At 38.4% G+C, this 19,430-nt stretch overlaps 1 protein-coding gene across 1 annotated transcript; it reads right to left on the reverse strand.

Moving 5' to 3' along the window:
• Nucleotides 1–3,908: 3,908 nt before the first annotated feature.
• On the reverse strand, nt 3,909–14,024 carry PTGR2 (prostaglandin reductase 2). Its single transcript, XM_086613680.1, has 9 exons — nt 13,988–14,024; nt 12,440–12,558; nt 10,934–11,125; nt 9,832–10,002; nt 8,586–8,795; nt 7,654–7,775; nt 6,021–6,108; nt 5,242–5,281; nt 3,909–3,973 (listed from the first exon to the last, which is right to left on the reverse strand). The coding sequence occupies exons 1-9, from the start codon at nt 14,022–14,024 to the stop codon at nt 3,909–3,911; spliced, it is 1,044 nt and encodes a 347-aa protein (XP_086469806.1).
• Between the last annotated feature and the right edge of the window lie 5,406 nt (nt 14,025–19,430).

Below are 19,430 nucleotides of genomic sequence, written 5' to 3' on the forward strand. Positions count from 1 at the left end.
TCTCTCTGCCCAATACTGTTTAAATTTTATTACCCTTTGCAACCAGAGTTGTTTATTTATAAAGATTGTATAGCTGAACTTCTAGTACCTTACTGTGGTCATATGACTCCTACTCTGAATTCATGCTTGTCCTTGCTTAAGATCTTATAAACTATCACTCACCATCTTTGTAAGGTAAAGCTTCACGGGACAAAGGCTGGTGCTTCTGCAGCCAGTGACTATCTACTACATCTGAAGTATCTTGGATTTTTGTTACCAGTTATTTTTCACCCTTTGCTGACTGAGACCGCTCCTATAGTGCAAAATATATGATTACTGAAGAGTCATACTATTACAATAATTAAGAAACTAAGACAAGGGGAAAAATATATGTATTAATATATTTCACAACTGCGGGCACTTGATTTAAAGCATTTTCTCCCTTTGATTTTTATTTATTCTTAAGAGGTAACATAAGTCAGGATTCACAAGTAAAGAAATTCTTCTGTAAGAATCCTAAACATTAGGGGTACCAGTATGAGGTTTACTTTGACTGTCCCCATCTTTTTCTTTCTCTTTTCCCTAAAGCCATTTGACTAATGCTGATAGAACCTGTATTGCCCTCCATAGCTTACCTAGCTACAGGAATGCTGCTGCAATCAAGCTGCTTTCATTACAGTGAAGAACCAGTATCTCAGCATGATCTCACTCTGGCTCACCCTTCACATCAACAGCTCTTAATAGGCTTATGACTTGTGTGGATTACTAAGCAATTGCTGTAAAAATAATAGTGCCGGGAATTTTATAATTTTATCATATTTTGTTTCAGTTGTGAAAAATAAGTTCCTAGAGGACTGTCATTCCTGGAAGGTGTGTCAACTCACAGTGCCAGAGATGAGCTCGCTCTGGAGTAACTCTTCAGCAAACATCGTTCAAAAGTACAAAATCTGTACTTTAGACAAACAAATGCAACTCTGGAAACATAAATATAACTGAAACATAAATATGACTGAGGCCTTCACCCATAACATATGAAAGGAAAACAACATTTTAACACCTTTTCAGTAGTGGTTATTGTTATGATTGCTTTCTTACATTCACACAACACAAACTCACCACAGTTCATAGTTGAAGTCCCTTTTGAAATATATATGTATTTAATTAGCTTTCTTTCGATACTACCCTATGATATACTTCCTTCCAAGCAGGCTGGAATAAAACAGAAGAATGATCCTCAGTTTTAAGAATAAAAGGCATTTTTTCTCAAAACAAGTTGTTGAAGCTGAAATAAAATTGATAGACTGGAGGAAGCCAAATATGGAGAAATGCAGGTTATAGGACATTGAAACTCGTGTGTGGGAAGAGGTCAGCCTTCAAGGGTGGAAGAAAATAGGAAAACACTGCGGTGACACCACGCCCTGAAAAGTGCCACATCTATTTATGTACAATTAGGCAAACACACACACAAAAAAATCCCAAATTCAACGGAGGACTTTCTGTTCCTAATTAAACCTAGTACTATTTCAACTCATCAGGAACAGCAATACTAATGCTCTCATTTGTAAAAATACTCTTGCATCAGTAACAATTTTCAGGAGCCGTAGCAACAAAGCCTCAGGTTAAGACAGCTTTGCTGTGGGGGTGTAGGATGTTAATGGTTGGTCACGTATGTGGAGTGGGCTGTTTTCTTTTGCATCTAGATATTTACTTCAGGAATGAACTGTAAGGATGAGGATTAAGTGTGTTAAAGTGCATTTAGGCTAATCTGCTGCCTGGCAGTTGAAGGCAGAATGCAGAATGTGGCGTGCATAGAGTGATGGTGATGCTGTTTCAATCTGAATATTCCTATCAGGTATGTGCACAAGGGAGCACATGGGAGGGAAGAAAGAAAGGAAAGGGGACAATAGACACATCAGCACACTCATTAGAGCTGCTGTTTGGAAAGGTTGTATTTCAATCAATTCCCTCCTCATTAAATTCAGCTGACATGACAGGGATCCAAGCCTAGAGACAGTGCCCAGGATCGCTGCATTTCTTCCTGCCTCTCGTTTTAATATACATATGAATTATCAAGTCTTACAAGCCTGCATTGCTTAACTTTCACAAACGAGTTACTATGAACAGTCAATACGCAGGAATTTATAGAATTTCACTCATCTGTTGTTCTCTGTCTTCATTTGCCAACTACAATCATACTGATTTTACTGCATAAAAATTTTGGCTTCTATCCCAGTATGACATTGTTATTAATGCTGCTTGCATTAGTTATGTTGATGTTGGATTCATAGTCTAGCTGAAAGTGAACCAGTCACTAGTTGCGTAGTTGAAAAATGCATACTGGAAGATTTTAGACCATCTAATTCTATGCTGCAGGTGTTTTTCTCTTCCTCAAAGTTCATGGCATCCGTCACTGCATGCTTCCTTCATTCAGGGCCAGCTTCAGCACTAGGAAATGAAAGGACTGTTTTTCCTATTGCTCCTAACTATATTAGGCAATTTTTATACCAGTTGTCTTACTTTCCAGAGCATGCAAAATGATTTATAATGCCAAATATCTTGCATAGTGATTCTTTCCTAGTCCTTGGATTCCATTTAGCTTGATGCAGATCTAGATAATCCATTTTTCAGACAGTTCAGCTGACCCTGCCGTTTGGAAGCACTTCTCTTAAAGGCAAACAAATTAAAACCAAAACCAATTGTCTGTAAATCAGAATGTGTCATGAACAATCATATTCTCTAAATAAATATGTGTTAATGTCTCTAAACATACATAGTAATTACAGTAATTATTTGTTCCCTTTTCTGTTCCTTGCTTTTGAAGACACATACTTAATCTCATCGGTCTCATTTGGCTTGGGGTTATGCTAGTCAAACTTGGAAACAGTGACTCATTTTTTTCAAGTTTCTCCGTTGAGATGGTAAAGAGCACTGTTAGACCAAAAATCCTGAGCCAAGATAAGTTTCTGAGGAAACAGAAGGTCAATTGTCTGCAAAGTTACCTTCTGTCATCAGGCAGCATGTTTTGAGATTCCCTGTCTGTCACCCTGGAGAGGTGTAAAAACGACTAAATTTAGTGAAATCAGGGAGATTATAATAAAAATAAGATACAGCAGATTTTAGAAAAGGAATCTTAAAGAGAAAAATTCACTTATGTCTGGAATGCAAAGACTGAGAAGAGTTAATAGATGAACAGTTAAGCAGGAGGTTCACCCTGCACGTGAAAGTCTCTCTGACAAAAGTCTCAGGTTGCATGCAGATGGAATTGTAAATGAATTAGGTCTCAAGTGCTCTGAAAATAGGGGATAGAATGATACAATACAGAGAAACAGAGAAGACAGATCAGTGGAAATTTGTTCCAGATGGCAAAATGGAAATACCTTTGCTATTAGAGACCTTGAATTCCAGAAATGTATTTTTTCATTGCAGTTATCTGTAAAAATGAGAACAGTTAAATTCTGAAATGATTAGCCAGATTGATTGGACTGTCAGGGCAAACTTACACTAGTAAATTAAAAATTCCTAGAGAAGTTCCTGGGCACTGACACAAACTAGCATGGAAATGTTGCACATCTACGCTAGTAAATTCTTCTAATGACCAAAACTAGGTGGCTGCATACAAATTGCTTATTGGACATGGTTCCTGGGATGTTCTAACTTTCAAATCATACCCATGAAATATTTGCAAGTGTGCTAGCTGGCAACCGTCAAAATCATGTCAAAGAACGTATTACTTGTTTCTAGTATAAATGATTGCATTTCTGTTTCCAGTTCTATTTAGTTTATTAACATCCCAGAATCTCTGCTTTCAGTACATACAGAACAACTTAACGGTTCATTCAAGAAAAAGGAAATCAGTATAACTCAGTATAACTAAAAACTTGCTCACTGTTAGAGATATAACCAAATCATTTTTCCCAAAGTAATGACTTTTACTTGGAAATTGAGACGATCTGTTTTCCAATATTGCCTCCATTCATCATGGACTGGAAAGCAGCTTCAAGAGAAATAATGAAATAAGTTAGTGCCAAGCAAAATGTGCCAAGTAACTTCTAAAAAAGAAAAAAAATGGTAGAAGCAAATGTATTAAACAGCTCCCTAAAAAGGAGAGATCAGGTTTTGGACCTAAACATATTTATCCTTAACAATGTGCTAAATTAAGAAGAAAAAAAAAAAAAACCAACTAGTCTATAATAAACTGCTGAGGGCAGTTTTGTGTAGTAATTAAAAAAACATATTTGTAAGCAACTGTTTGGCCCTATACAAGTTACGATTAGATTTGCTGCTTTTGTGATATGCCATACAGATACCAAACAGAAAGACAAGGTGTGACTGGAGAGCCCACAAATGCTGTGGGTTTCAGAAACCTCCATGAAAGGAAAAGGTTTATAAATACTCTATGTAGTACAATAAATGTGAGAAGCTGGTGCAAAAGAATAAATTTTTGAGTAAACTATGAAATATGACTGCTATATTTGACCAAATTCCTTCAAAATACATACGTACACCAGTAAGTAGCAACAACTGGAATAAATGTAAATCTATAAAATTTGGCTATCGCTTAATTCTACTGGTTTCAAATCTTGTGGGACTAGGACTAAATGGACTAAATCATACTCTTTCCTGTTACTTGACAGGGAAGCAATCTTACAGCATATCCTGAATCAACTGGCACTCTAGCTGTGTCTCACTGGAGTCACAAGACTTCATTTTTATATTTTCTTTGTTATAGATTTTTTTTAACAGGCTAGAGGCTATTTTGTTCCTTTAAAAGAAAATTATTTTTTACTTTGTTTAGCAATCTCCAATATGCTTTCCCCTTTCTTGTGTGTACTTTTCAATTTATTTTTGTTAGCAAATACAATAACAAGCACTGTTAGATATCCCTTTTTTAGTGAAAAACCTTTGAGATTTTCAAAATACCATTTTCTTATATACAGGTCCTAAGAAATGGGCAGTTCCTTAAATCTGTAAGATCAGGATGACTATCATCAGCTGCTAAGGTAGCAGTTTAATAATTAATTCTCTCCCAATAGTAAAACAAACAAAAAAAATCTCAAAATTTATATTGAATTATTTTTTTAACATAAAACAATCTTCTCATAGAACATTATAACACCTTGTGAAACAAAAAAAAATTAAAATCATGTTTTAGATAAAATACAAAAATCTGAATTGGCAAATGAAACAAAGGAGGCAATTAACCTGTACTGTCATTGCATTTAATCAGATTATTATTCTTAGAAAATGGTGTAAAAATCTTACCACCAATGTTTGCTAAGCCTTCTACCATGGTCTCTCTGACCTGTCAATGCAAACAAGTCCTTTTACCTTTCTTCAAACAGATTAACATTTTTTAGAAACATGCCATGAAATTGCCACAGAAACTATCAAAATGTAAAGAATTCTTTTGCTACAATGGACAGTGCTCTGTTTGGGCCGCATTCTTTCATCAGGAAAGGAGTGAACACTTTCTGATAAATGTGTGGGCAATTTAATTCTTCAATCAGAACTGGAACATCCCTGCCCCTTCCAAAATGTTATGTCTCAGAATTTTTCCAGGAAAATTTACTGATCATCTGAAGAATCAAAAACTAATTTAGACAGACCTCACAGGGAAGGGATGGATAAAGCATCTACAAATGCCATCACAAAATAACAAATGGCAATTATAAAGCTTGAAACAAAATTTCAGACAAGATCCCCAAAAGCATTCAGGACACTAACTAATTAAGTATTTGAAAGTATGTATTTTTGAAGGTTTAACACCTTAAGTGAAAAAGCACTTGCACTCTATGCTGAAAGAAAGAACAGAGACATCAGCAGCATGTAATTAGAAAAATCTGTCATACTACAGTTACATCATCCTCAGAAGGTACCTACTAAATCAGTGCTACCTAATAAACTTTCAGTTACACATTCTTAAGAAGATGTGTTCAATTCTGAGGCACAGTAAGAGAGCCAGGGACAAAGAAATTGGACTTCTTGCAGTCAGACCATGATCCGAGTATCAAAGGCCATGGATTAAATGTAAAAGTTCCTACCTTCAGTTTACCCTCCTGGATCCACTGACAGAGCTGTAATACACCAGCTTCTTGCTTGTCCATGTAGTTCAACACTAAGAATCTTTCCCTATGAAATAAAAGAATGAGCCTTGATTTAGGAAACGTTGGTAAGCATGTAGGAGAGGGACTTTTTACAAGGGCATGTAGTGATAGGACAAGGGGCAATGGCTTTGAACTGAAAGAGGGGCGATTTAGATTAGATATAAGGAAGAAATTTTTCACTCAGAGGGTGGTGAGGCACTGGAACAGGTTGCCCAGAGAAGTTGTAGATGCCCCATCCCCGGAAGTGTTGAAGGCCAGGTTGGATGAGGCTTTGGGCAACCTGGTGTAGTGGAGGGTTTCCCTGCCCATGGCAGGGGGATTGGAACTAGATGATCTTTGAGGTCCCTTCCAAGCCAAACCATTCCATGATTCTATGTTTTAAAATCTTTACAAATCTTTTCAGGAAACAGCAGTATTGAAACTGAAGGGTTATGAGTTCTAATTACAATGAGGCATAGCTCAGAGCTTTGCCAGCTTTTTGAGACAGCTCCCTGCAGTGGGAGCTTGACAGCAACATCTGTCTTGGACAAGTAATTCTGCTCAAGTATCAGAGAGAAGAGCAATAAAAATCAAGCAGTATTGCCAGAATAAGCAAATGTCCGTACAATGTGAGCGCATTCTATTATTTTGTATCTTTTTTTTTTGTGGTAGGGAGAATAATTAATGGACTTGCAACTAGATGGCGAGTATAAACTAACTTTCAAGCTCCCCAAAATTTTGCATATCCTGCTGTCACAGCTGTCTATAGCAATTAAGAGAAACTGAAATGATCATCAAAAATGATAATTACTTGTAGCAATGTACTGACTAAATTCTCCACTGCCTTATACTATGCATGGTGTATTTTAGTATTTTTATCCATTTTTTTAAAGTGCAGACAACACTAACAGGGACAACAAAATAATTTTAATTAGAAAAGGTCAATCCATTTGCACAGAAATCAAAAGTCTGCCCAACTTTCTGCGATGCAATGAATGAAAAATCTCCTAAGACTTTGCTCCTAATCTCTGCCTTAGCTCCACCTGAATCCTGACAGGAGATTCAGCAATTCCCAGAGTCGTAAAAAACCTCAATGTTTTACCTGTATATATCTATCACATCTACAGTCCCATTACCTAATAAAACCCCAAATTCTAAAAATGTAATTTCGATACAATCACCGCATCAGCTGCATCCTTACTTTATAAATTGGATTTTCTCTCTGCCTGAACTACTACTACACTTGGAGAGAAGGCACTCTGCAAAACATCTGAGAACAGAACCATGGCAACACCTCTCATCGCACTGAGGAATCTGCCAAAGACTCCAGGACTAAATCATGCAACCACAAACAAAGCATAACAACAGACAACTGTGTTAACATGTAACAACATCCTTTCCCATTTTTTATGCTGATATGGACAAAGGTAAGAGAAAAGATTTACTGACATTGCAATTATAGTTTCCTTTTTCGTATGGCAACGTTCTATTCTGATTACATGTGTCTACTGCAGATCTACAGACTACCTTCCAAACATCATGTGCACAATCTACCTAGAACCTGGTCACAAGCTCTGAAGAAGAAACATACCTTGTGATATTCCTTTCTTTTTGTATTTTTTCTATGTCAGGGGGCAGCGGAGGAGGATAAGGCACGTCTTTGTTATACTGAGAAATTTGTCCACACAGGATGATATGGCTGTTCTGATTCATCTGTTTGGGACAGCACAAAGTGAGGAAAAATACATTTCTTCATTTCAGAATTTAAATTTTCCAGAGATGCAATAGATTACATGGCAAAATTTTCACATGGGTATCCTTACTCAGAGCCACATTTCCTAGAAAAGAGGGAGAATTACAGGCAGTTGCATTCAACCTATGACAACATTCAAATAGATAAATGCAGGGCAATAGTGGAAAATAAATGCTAAACAGCCTATGTGTAATTTTAAAATGCATTTGATCCAAAGACTGTAAGAAATTGTTATCTTACTGTGTGCCCTTTCTGTCAGGAGAGGAGTAACAGGACAAAGAAGTTTGATATAGCTGTCGGATACAGCTGTGATTTAGAGCTCCCAAAGACAGCATTGCTACCAAAGCCTCCCTGCCAGGAGACAGAGTAGTTTCACGTTAACAATGAAGAGGGCTGGTCAAGAGTCTTTATGGAGGCCCAGCAGAGCTGGTCTTTTGTGAAGCCAGAAAACCAAAGCTGACAAACACAAGATTACTACACTGACAGACAAGGTTTTTAGAATATTACCAAGTCTCCTGGCCAAAGAAGCAAGAGGCAAGAAGCGGAAATTGTGTTTCTATTACTATACTGCCAGGCTAGTCCAAATGACAGACACTGATTTCAAATACCTGACTTCTGCTCAGGACCAGGATCAGCACCTGGATTAGATCAATAAAGTGGAAAGCCTGCTCTGCTGCATTGCAGGCTGGTCTCTACTATGAATTAATTCAAAACTGGGCATGCAGACATTGGAGAATGACAAGAATAAACCCGACAGCTGGTATAATCACCTGACTTATAACTATATCACTGATGTCTCCACCAACATTGTCAAAGTAAACATCCACACCGCCTGGGCAGAGTTCATGTAGCTGCTCTGCCACATTCCCCTTCTTGTAATTGATAGCAGCATCAAACCCCATTTCTTGGACCAAAATGGAGCACTTTTCATCTGTGCCAGCAATCCCCACCACTCTAGAGCAGCCCTCCAGACGGCCAATCTGCACAAGCACAAGTTAAAAAAAAAAAAAACACACAAAAAAACAAACAACAAAAAGAAGTTAGATCATTCATCTGCATAAAGGTACCAGAGGGAATAAGGGGGCCTTAGAGGGTGTTACAGTTATTCCCTATATCACTAAATGCCAGGCAGCAAAGTTCAGCACATGCTCCCATCTCATGTGACACAATTGCCTCTTGTCATTCTCTTCTCACACCCAGAGAAGGGGCAGGTACAACCAAAATCTACCATTTTCCCAAACTCACTGACTGCAGGAGGTTTAATCTGTGGAGTCACCAATGACTAGCAGTATTGGAGAGCCAAATATAGTATAAAATCACCATCTGTCAAGTACCATAACATAGCTAATAAAAGGCCAAAAAGATTGAACAATAATCTATTTAAATAAATTCTTCAGAGATTTGCTTATGCATCATTTATTCGTAGTTCCTCTTTATTAGTAAGCCTTAAGCTTGTTTAGTATCTGTTGTGTTTGTGTATATATATATTTATGCATGTACATAGATATAAAAATATTTGTAGATCTGTACATACACACACAAAAACACACCCACAACATGTTCTGCAAATCTGCAGAAGATAAAAGGACCGTAACTCTCAAAACACAAAGATGCAATGGAAAATAACGCAAAGAGGGGTTTACTACATTTTTTTTTACTGCCTGTTTTCTAATATAGGAAAAAAAGAAAGTTGCTGATCAACTCAAAGACTGTGTTCAAACGGCAGACTACTGTGTACATATACAGTAAATGCACATATTTATACTATCTACTTGATTTATGCTAGTGACAAGTAATCACCCTGGGCTGTTTTCTCCTACTCCAGTTTCATGACACTTAAGTTTCACACCTAAAATCTTTCAGTGAGAGCGTGAGCCAAATCTGTGAAACTGGCCCTTCCCATGGAGCTACAGTTGCTCACGCTTACGACGACTTTGTCTGTACGTTTACTAACCAGCATGTTTCAGAAGATAAACCTGGCAAGAGAGTATGCTTGTATGTCTTAAGCCTACCTACCTGGCCGGCCAAAGAGCCACAGGCACCAGCTGCTCCACTCACCACCATTGTCTGATTTGCACCCGCAGCCACGTGTCCTTTCTCTTTTATACCTAACAAGGCCGTCAGTCCCGTCATGCCAGCTGCACCAAGAAAGTAGGAAAGGTGTCCATTTACAAGCTGTGGAACAAGCTAGAAAACAGAAACACGTGGTGGTGTTAATTTCTTTTTAAGGTGAGGTTTTGCTGTTTGCTGTTGGATTGTCTGAAGATAGAAGACTAAAATAAAACATTTACCAGGCGATGTACAACTGGTAGGAACAAGGTAGCTACAAACTAGGTCTGCCTTAGTAACAAGTCTATACAAAATGAAACCAGATTGTATTTCCATACCTTTACCAAAAAATCTTAAACGAAGTCACTTGCAAGATCTTTAATTATGGAAGTGTCAAAAAGCAGTTGAGAGACATGAAGTTTCCAGCAATGGTGAACTACCCTTATGTTAGCACAAAGGACAAAATAGCACCATTTTATCAAATATTGCGATTGCAGATCAGTGGCAAAGGATCGTAAAGGAAGAAGCTAATCGGAAATTGTACATTCTTAAACTAAAATAATTTTCCGTGTTGCATGAGGATGATGAACAAAATATACCTAATGCACTGTTACCTCTCCACATATAACTTAGTGTTGAATATCCTTTCTTGTGCGGATGTGAAATCTCAAGTATAAGCTTTCACTAACACGTGAAATAGATTGAATTAAATATATTTTAAGGTTTTTTAAGTCTTATGACAACATTCTTGTGGATCCTAATTCTAACTAGAATTAGGAGAATTAACAGAATTAACAGAAGCAGCTTCAGGGAAATTTATTAAAAAGCCAACAATTGAAGTACTACTGGCATGCCTGTGAACAAAAAAAAATAATCACATTTTGATTTGTTAAGAGAGAAATTGATACAGATTTAGCCACCTGTCAGTTGATCTGCCTTTTGAGTACTAGTTGCTTGAATAATGTCAGCTTGTTTTTGACTAAGAAAGAGTATCAATAGTTGCTATTTTTTTAAAAAATAGGGTTAGGAAAAGAAAACAGTGACAATCTGGGCTTCCCATTTACATTACCTTTTGTAGCAAGTTTCCATCTAGAATGGCCACTGTCTGCCAGGGCCAACTGACGGAAGTTACAAAGTCTCCTTTAGCAAGGTTATCATGCTTGCTCTCCTCCACAACCCCAATGCCGCCACCCTCAGCAACTTCAGACAGCTGCCAGGGCAGGAGGTAATCTGAGCCAGTATCCTCATTCATTCGGCAGCGCTGAAAGACAAGGCTTTAATGAGACGCTGTGGTGAGACACATGGTTTGTTTATGAGTTCAAACGAAGTTGGAGATGAGATATGTTTAAAACTTCAAACACAAAGGACCATTCAAAAATCTCTCAGTAAGCCCCAAATATTCATCATCTTTTCTTAGATCTCTTTTTCCCCTCTTGTTTGCTCAGTACAAAAGGAGTACAGACCATTTTGATCTCCTCTAGCAGTGTTACCAAAGCCAACACGCTCTATAGCACTGCCTCAAAGTCAGCTGTGCAACCACAGGCAACTGGCTTGTGTCTGACAAGAATCCTATAAATGCCATTCCTTAACTGGATGAATCACAGAAATGTAGGATTGAAAAAAAACACCCACAAGTTATTTAGTCCTGACTGAAGAACAGTCAAATATATGTAGACGATCCCTGACAGAGATTTGTTTAATGAGACATCTTGAAATCCGAAGTATTTTCATTTCCCTCTGTAACCTTCTTCAGGATTCTTAAACTTACCCTTAATTCCCAAGCAAAACCTACTTTCCTGAAATTAAAACTGTTTCTTTTCTGCTATCTCCATCTATGCAGGCAACAAATTATGAGAATTTTCTTTAGAGCAAACTTTTACATACTAGCAGACTGGATCTACTTGTTTCTCCTCCTACCTTCACTTCCATTGCAACCCAAAAGTCTCTCAACCACATGATTTCTACAGTTTTGCAGAATTAGGTGCAAGTGCTGGTTATAGCTTCATTCACTAATCCTGTCTCTGTTTCCATTGTTTACAAAGTAATGACACATGTTTTGCCCTGCCTTCACACACTTAAGGAGAAAAATCTTTCATTTGTAAACAAAACTGCTAATAGCTAAATAACATTTACTTGAATAATTTACGTGTTTTGTCTAGAAATTTTTTGCCTGATCATGTCCCTCTCTTGCTTCATCATGAAATATTCTCCCTCCCCTACCCATACTCCCCTCAACTGAAAAATACTTCCTACCATGGCAAAAAAAAAAAAAGTTAAAAAATGTATATAAAAAAGGCAAAGTTCAGAAAAAGCTGATACAAACAATCCTGTAACGGTATACCAGGGCTCACAGTCCTTTCCTGGTCCTATAAAGTCATATTCCTATATATATCACAGGCACATTAATGCCAAATCCCTTCCCAGTGTAACTCCATCAGAATGAGTGGAATTACTAAACTATACTAGAGCTACATTTGTCCTATAATTGGTAACTTTGGTGTTAAAAATCACGACAGGCACAGAGCTGTGATATTTTAAAAAGAACTTCTGGCTTATCTCTAAGTCCACCACCTACCATGTAAGGGTCCACAGAGAGATAAAGGGTTCTAACACGCACTTGTCCCGCTTGGATCATATCTGCTATTGTACTTTGTTCCAGTTGGAAGTTTTCAGCCACTGGCTCTCCATTCTTACCTAGCATAATTTTAAAATTAAAAAAAAAAAATAAAATTAATCAACACAGAGCTTCCCTTAATCAATATGTGAAGGCCTTTTTTATAAGGTAGACCTTTTTAAAATAAGTTAGCCTGTGTCCTTAATCAGGTATAAAACTGCTGATCAACTTTCAGATTTAGTATCATGGACTACGATTGAAACGGGTGCACTGCCACCATCCAAACTGAAGACCTGCTGATCTGTCAGCTTATGCTGAACTGGGCCAGTATCAGGCACTTGTACAGACTGACAGCTTCCATGCTGTTTGCTGCACATAATTTTTATGAACAATTAGGCCAAATTAAAACAAAAAGGGGCTGTTCCAAATCTCAAAAAAATGGTTCTATATACTCTATGTGCTGAAAAGCCCTTTACTTTCAAAACAAAGACACGCATTGGAATTTCTTCTCTCACATAACAAAACCACCATGCACTATCTTGCCAGTAGCAAATGACCATAAATTTTAACCAGGTAAGTTTTAAACTCTCATCTTTCAGGTTTTTTTGACTCAATGAGACTGGGGGAATAGGCTATTCCCACTGTGCATGCATATGCTGCTGCAAGAGCATCCCTTCGCAGCTACAGACAGATGTCCTTAACTTTTAACTTAAAGCTTCCCAGAAACACCTAGAAAACGTATGCCAACAGCCCCAGAACTAGAGGATTCATCCTCAGGTTGGTACCACGTGCAGCAGATCAATCAGACTGACAACTGGATCCACTGGCACTAAAAAGAGAGAGCCAGATACCCAGGTATGTTTTAACAGCAGGCTACTGCTGTAACACTTGATTTGCATTAGAAAAGACTTATCTGCAGGCCACACAATAGTTCTTACCTCCTAGAACTATTTTGGCATTGAGCAGCACACTATACTCAAAAAAAAAAACTAATGCACACATGTGAGTCTTCTACAACAGACAATTTACAAACTCACTACTCAAAAAATTGGCCTGACATCCATGACAAGGCAAACAATTAAGCAAGGAAGTAAGCAGACTCTCAGAAGTGTAAATTTAAAAAACAAACACTTGAAAGTGCAGAAGATTCAGTATTTACCAAAAAGAAACAAAAATCAACAGTAACAAAACAGTCATCTCTTAAAATGCAAAAAGAACAAACGACAGAACTAAAAAACAACGCTTGCTAATCTCTCTTCACTTTGAGTCCCTACATTTTGGGTTTTCTCATATGTTATGCATTAACTCTTTTTTTCTCACCCAAGAGTTTAGAAATCTGTATATACAGACTAAATACACTTCACAATAAAATGTATTAATTGCTGCAAGCAATATCAAGATACATAAATGCCAATGTCTTAAATTAGTGTCTGTTTCTACCCTCACCATTTTGGAGCATTAGTCAACCACAACAAACACATTGCTCCTTTATTGGAGAGAAATACATACCGGGGCGTGAATGCAGCACTACTCTCTGTATAATCATCCCTGCTTTTGCAGCAATTTCACACTGGATTCCTACAAAGGAAAATATCGTTTGAATGACTGAAACATAAATTTTCTTGCAAAAGAATATGGGGCAGTGTACTTAGCAATTTGGAAACTCGGGATGAAATATGAGCCTCACCAAATTCAGCATCCATGCCCAAGAACCATATAAAGCCACCTCAAATGTAAAATAAACAAACTTATGAATAATTAAAGAGTTTCCCTGTTTACCTTGTTAAAGCTGTGATTTTACACAATGTCACAGTAGCACCTTCTGGAAAGACTGAAAACTATTATGTACCATGCTCCTTATAGGATCATCACCACCCCCTATCAGGCTGTAGAAGACATGTTTGGTTTGCTTTCCTGTGCTGACTGAGAACACTTTGTTCCCACCTAAACGACGCTGAGGCAGCTTTCCATGCGTAAGTCAGGTGCAACTCATTCAAAGTCATGCACGCACGCCAGTAATAGCAGTACGCGGGTATACGGTACAATGAGATGGTTGTTTAAGATGTTTTCATAAGAAATAGCAAGTCTTTCTACAAGCAGTTTATTTTCTTCTAAGAAATGGTCTGGCCTAGAGATGAGAAAGAATTAGATCACCATTTGACCTGTTTTACTGAAAAAATTTCTCCTTGAATTTCAAGTTTAAAGGAGGACTGGAAATCTATGTTCTCACAACTGTGAGAGGCCAAAGTGATTAATGGGGAATGAACCTGATCTAACAGAAGAAAAATCATGATCTCAGATGCTGTCAGAGCTAATACAAAATAAAAACGTTCTTACTACTATTCTCAGCTGAGTGCCATAAATTTCAACCTCCACGAGAACCAAGGACATTAATGAATGAAACACAATAGCTGATGTCTTTGTCATAATATTTATTTTGCTGACAAGAACAGCAAATTGGAGTGAAGCTAAACAGATGAGCCTAGAAAGAGTACATGATAGCCACTTACCCAACATCTTTATTCTTTGAACACTGCAAAATACAGAACCTTCTGTCTGCACTGTTACAGTGCTAACATTACAGCACTCACAGACCATCAAGAACTACAGCCCAGAGTGCTGAAAAACGTTAATTAAAAAGTTATCAGGAGAAAACTGGCATATCCCTGGCCTTTCTGTCTCCTCTAAAACCCACAACTGACTCAAATCAAAAGTATCTTGTTCATAAACCAGGTAAAGGTTTAACAGTTCATTGTGTTTGCACTTGGAAAGCTACTTAAGAAAAACTACAAGAAACAGATCTCAAATGTGTCTTTACAGAATCACATCAGTGAAAACTGACTCACACAGCTCTCTGGACAGAACAATGTAGAACATCAGTCTACAACAACAGGAAAAAAATGCCACTGTTGGATGAAGTTACTAGTTACTGTTTAAAAACAAAAAATGAGCATTGAAAATACAGGAGTTTAACTGTTAAAGAGATAAATAAAAATTCATTTTTATACTCACACAGCTGATACAATCTCTGGAATAAATATACTCATGTAAAATCCTAACAGGAAGGATGGCTGTAGATAAGCTTTGGCAGATCTTAGGGTCCACATCATACTCTAGTACAGAATTCTTGTGTGATCTCAGGCATGTCACTTCGTGCTTCTTTTATAAAATATTTTTCAGAACAAAATTCCAAATTCCTTTTCAAAACTTTGAAGTGGGCAGGTCTATACTCATAATGGCCTCTTCTGTCTTTATAATGCATGAAAAAGTTGAATTGCGTATTTTAACTTTATATTCCATGTCGTTCCTAAGTTCACTTGAATTTTGAACTGTTGAAAACCAGAATCCTTTCACACCAGCTTGGCTGATAACATTTGCATGACAAAACTACATTCAAGTGGTACAGATGTTATCCCCTGAGCAAATGTCTTAGGATCTGAGAATTTGTGCTAATTCAACGAGCATTTTATAAACTGTCAGATGTGCCCAGTACAATTTAAAAGGACAATCATACTCTAGTAAACAATCTGTGCATGTACAGAAGTTGGCTTAAGTTTATAACCACTAATGAAACTGCTCTGTGCAGAAATAATGAGTTAAGAATGCAGTGAATATAAACCAACAGTGATGTGACAGCTCACACGAAACCTGGGCAAATCATTCCTCTATATACTATTCATATTCAGTTCAAATCTCTCCATGGTATTAAGGGTTCGATCCAGTGTTTATAAGCCACACAGAGTAGGCAGAATTGCTGTACAGCTCATGCCTTACTGTCAAAACTGCTGACTCAATTTCTGTCATCCTGAAACTAAATACCTGTATCATGCAAACACAAAAACCCGATCTGAACAAGAAAAAAGATGATGAAAAGCATTTTTATTGTGCCTAACACATACATGAAATATCTGCTTTCTATGATAGTACAGACAAAAAAAACCCTACAGTTCTTTAAAAAAAAAAAAGCCAAAGATATTAAAATACTAAAAGAAAAAGCAATACAGAGTGGCATCGAAAGATAAGAGTGGAAAAGGTATACATTGCAAAGTTTAGATCACTCCTTTGAATGCCTGACATTCTGAGGGAACAGAAATGCTATTGATTTCCCAGGTCATTTTCACAGCTTTTGGTTGAGAAGCCTGTGTCCTAATTCAATTTTAAGATCTTCCAGATATTATGAGCAGGTGGACAGAAAGCGAGGCTGGCAACTGAAATGTCACTCATTCTATGACAGCTGTTGCAGTAAAATACAACACTGGAGATGGACACTTACTTCTAAACACGACTGCACTTGTTCTGCAGTGGAACTCAGTAACACCATTACACAAGCAAATGTTAACACTAGTATCATAACATAGTAAGAAACAAACTTTCCTCACGCTATAAACAATTCAGAAGTGGCTAAAGAAAACAAGTAGAGGCACCACCCTTCAGCGTCATGAACCAAGAAAAGCTTTTGGAGAAAGAGAACAGATTTTTTTATAGTGAAATAAAGAGGATTTGTATCATACGCCTAATCCTTTTCAATATATGCATAATGCCAGTGTGAAGGACAATTTTGACTCTTTTTATATAAAGACCAACAGGGAGCAACATGCATTACTATTTTTTAGCTTTTCCAAACAAAATTAATCTGAGTTGGTTTTACTCTTTAAATCAAAAGGAGTAAAAACTAATTTCAAGTTTTAACACCATTATTCTATGCTATGATCACCTGAGCCACGCACTCTCCAAGTACAACAGGAGCATAAAGCAGCACAACAGCAGTATCTTCAGGGGAGTCTCAATATGTTTTAGCTCAGTTTTATTCTTATCCCTTTCTCCTTTTGCCTTTCTTTTCTCATTTTTGCAGAGATTTAAGATTTTAAAAATGCTAAATAAATTCCTCAGCACTAAAATGCTCCAGTTTGCTTGTCTTGGGCTTGGTTCCTAGAACTTCTTGTTTTTTTTCAGACTGCCCATAAGACACTGTTTTCAGTCACATATACTTTTGCCAAAGCGATTCACCTGCTTCCAACTTGTTAGAGCCCACGCCAGGTGCAGTCTAGCAAAAAAAAAAAAGAAGAGAAGGTAGTTTATCCCTCCTGTACCAGGCCCGGGCAGCATGCGGAAAGAAGGCAGTCAATCTAAATAGAGGATAAGACTGGAAGTCTTCTGAAACTGCAGTGCCAAAATGGCTGGAACAAAGATCATCAGAGGAAACTCAAAGAAAGAAATTTCAAGGAAAACTACTCTGAATGAGGAACATGCAGAAAGGAAAGATGTGAAGGCCTGGCACTAGGAATCAGTGAGAACAGAGGAATGTGGCAAGAATAGCAACTTGAAGGCCAGTAAAGCAGAGAAGAGAGAAACAGAATGGGGAGAGAGAACTGGAGAATCCAGGAATGATGAGTGAGATGGAACCAAGCAAACCGAGATGGGAATAGCTAGACAAGAAGCAAAAAAAAAATAGTAACTGTAACTGGCAAGGTGAGGAGAATGGAAATGGGAAAGTGAATGTAATGGATTAGGCTCTAAAGTGTCCATCACATCCCTAAAAAGCTCTGCATTTGAAGAATGTTAATTAAATTACAAACTCAAGTTTTCAAAAAGTAGAAGCTAATATCAATACTGACTGTCTGAATTGAGAAAAATACATGCCACCAAAAGATCAGTTCTTTCAGGAACTGAACTAATAAATCTAGATTTCGTAATTTTCATGTCTCACATTGAATTCTCTGGTGTGAAATTCCTCCCATAGTGTTTTCTCCACGTGGATTCTCTCACATACTATAAGGGTCAGGGGGAGCTGCAGTCTTTCCCTCAAGAAAGAAACAGGTGAAAAAGGAAGTAGGACAATAGCAATAGGATCTTGATCCAGCCATATTTTTTTATATATTCCCAGAAACCTAGTATCTTTGAGCTTTTTATCAAATTTGACCGACACACAGAGCAAGAGCTCCAGTAAGTATACACACTCATACCTACACACAATAGGATTGTATAAACTTTACTTTTTCAGCTCTAGGTGTCAAAAAAGCTGAAAGCTGTCAGGTACCACCTCTTGGGCTTTTTTTTTTTCCCCCAATAAATAGGTGCATTGTACTGCGAGTTGCTGAAAGTTATTTAAAAATACCAACACAGAAGGCCTATTTTTTTCTTAGCAGAATTTCAAGTCAGGAATGAACACAAGAGTGCAGATTGCTCCCAGAAAGGAAGGAGCACCGCTTCAGCAGAAGCAGCACCTGATGTTTTTCTGAGAAGCCTGTGGTGCAGTATGCAGGCCCCCACATGAGGGCAATCCCCGAGAGCGTACTGATTGTCCACTTTCCTAGGTGTGATCCAAGACCAAGTTAGAAATCACTGCTGTCAAAGGTGGAACAGCCACCGGAGACTTGTCTTGCAGAGAGTTCAACACCAGTTTCAGAAGCTGCAGATAACATAACGTAGGAGAGAGAAAGCGAGAGAGGTCAGAAGCAACAACAGATGTTCACGTTTACGAGCTACACAGCAGCCCTGAGGAGGAATCCCAGAGGAAAGGATTCCTCTATCCACTCCGGGTCATGGTTTGACCCAGGGGCTCAGTAAAACCACATTCACACTCCACCTCTAGATTTGAGGCAATCCCAAACCTCTTCCCACCGTCAAACCTGTGCCCCGGCCCATCCCGCCACGACCAGACGGTAATCCCTGAAGAAACGACTCCTGCAAAGGACGGCGGGGGCCCTGCCCCGTCAGGGGGGGCTCGGGGGACGCTGCCAAACTCCCCCCGAGGCGGAATGAGGCCGCGAGCCCTCCCGGTTTCACATCTGGCACCGGGGCACCCTCAACTCGACGAGGACGGCGGGCGGGCGCCGCCCGGTCCGCCCCCTGAGACGGTCGAGGCCGCGCTCTCCCCGCGCTCTGCCCGCGCCCCGCGCGCGGGAGGCCGCGCGGAGGCCGCCAGAGACCGGGCCCCCCGCACGTGCCGCCC

This window comes from Tauraco erythrolophus, chromosome 6, assembly GCF_009769465.1.
Source record: "Tauraco erythrolophus isolate bTauEry1 chromosome 6, bTauEry1.pri, whole genome shotgun sequence".
Taxonomy (NCBI): Eukaryota; Metazoa; Chordata; class Aves; order Musophagiformes; family Musophagidae; genus Tauraco; species Tauraco erythrolophus.

What these genes read in the sequence shown, in the direction of transcription:
- PTGR2 (XM_086613680.1), bottom strand. Translation starts at nt 14,024, where the DNA reads ATGATTATACAGAGAGTAGTGCTGCATTCACGCCCCG. An exon ending in GTGGCTCTTTGGCCGGCCAG is followed by an intron (nt 8,796 to 9,831) that starts GTAGGTAGGCTT and finishes GTGCTTGTGCAG; the next exon opens with ATTGGCCGTCTGGAGGGCTG. An exon ending in GTGATATAGTTATAAGTCAG is followed by an intron (nt 7,776 to 8,585) that starts GTGATTATACCA and finishes TGTCCCAAACAG; the next exon opens with ATGAATCAGAACAGCCATAT.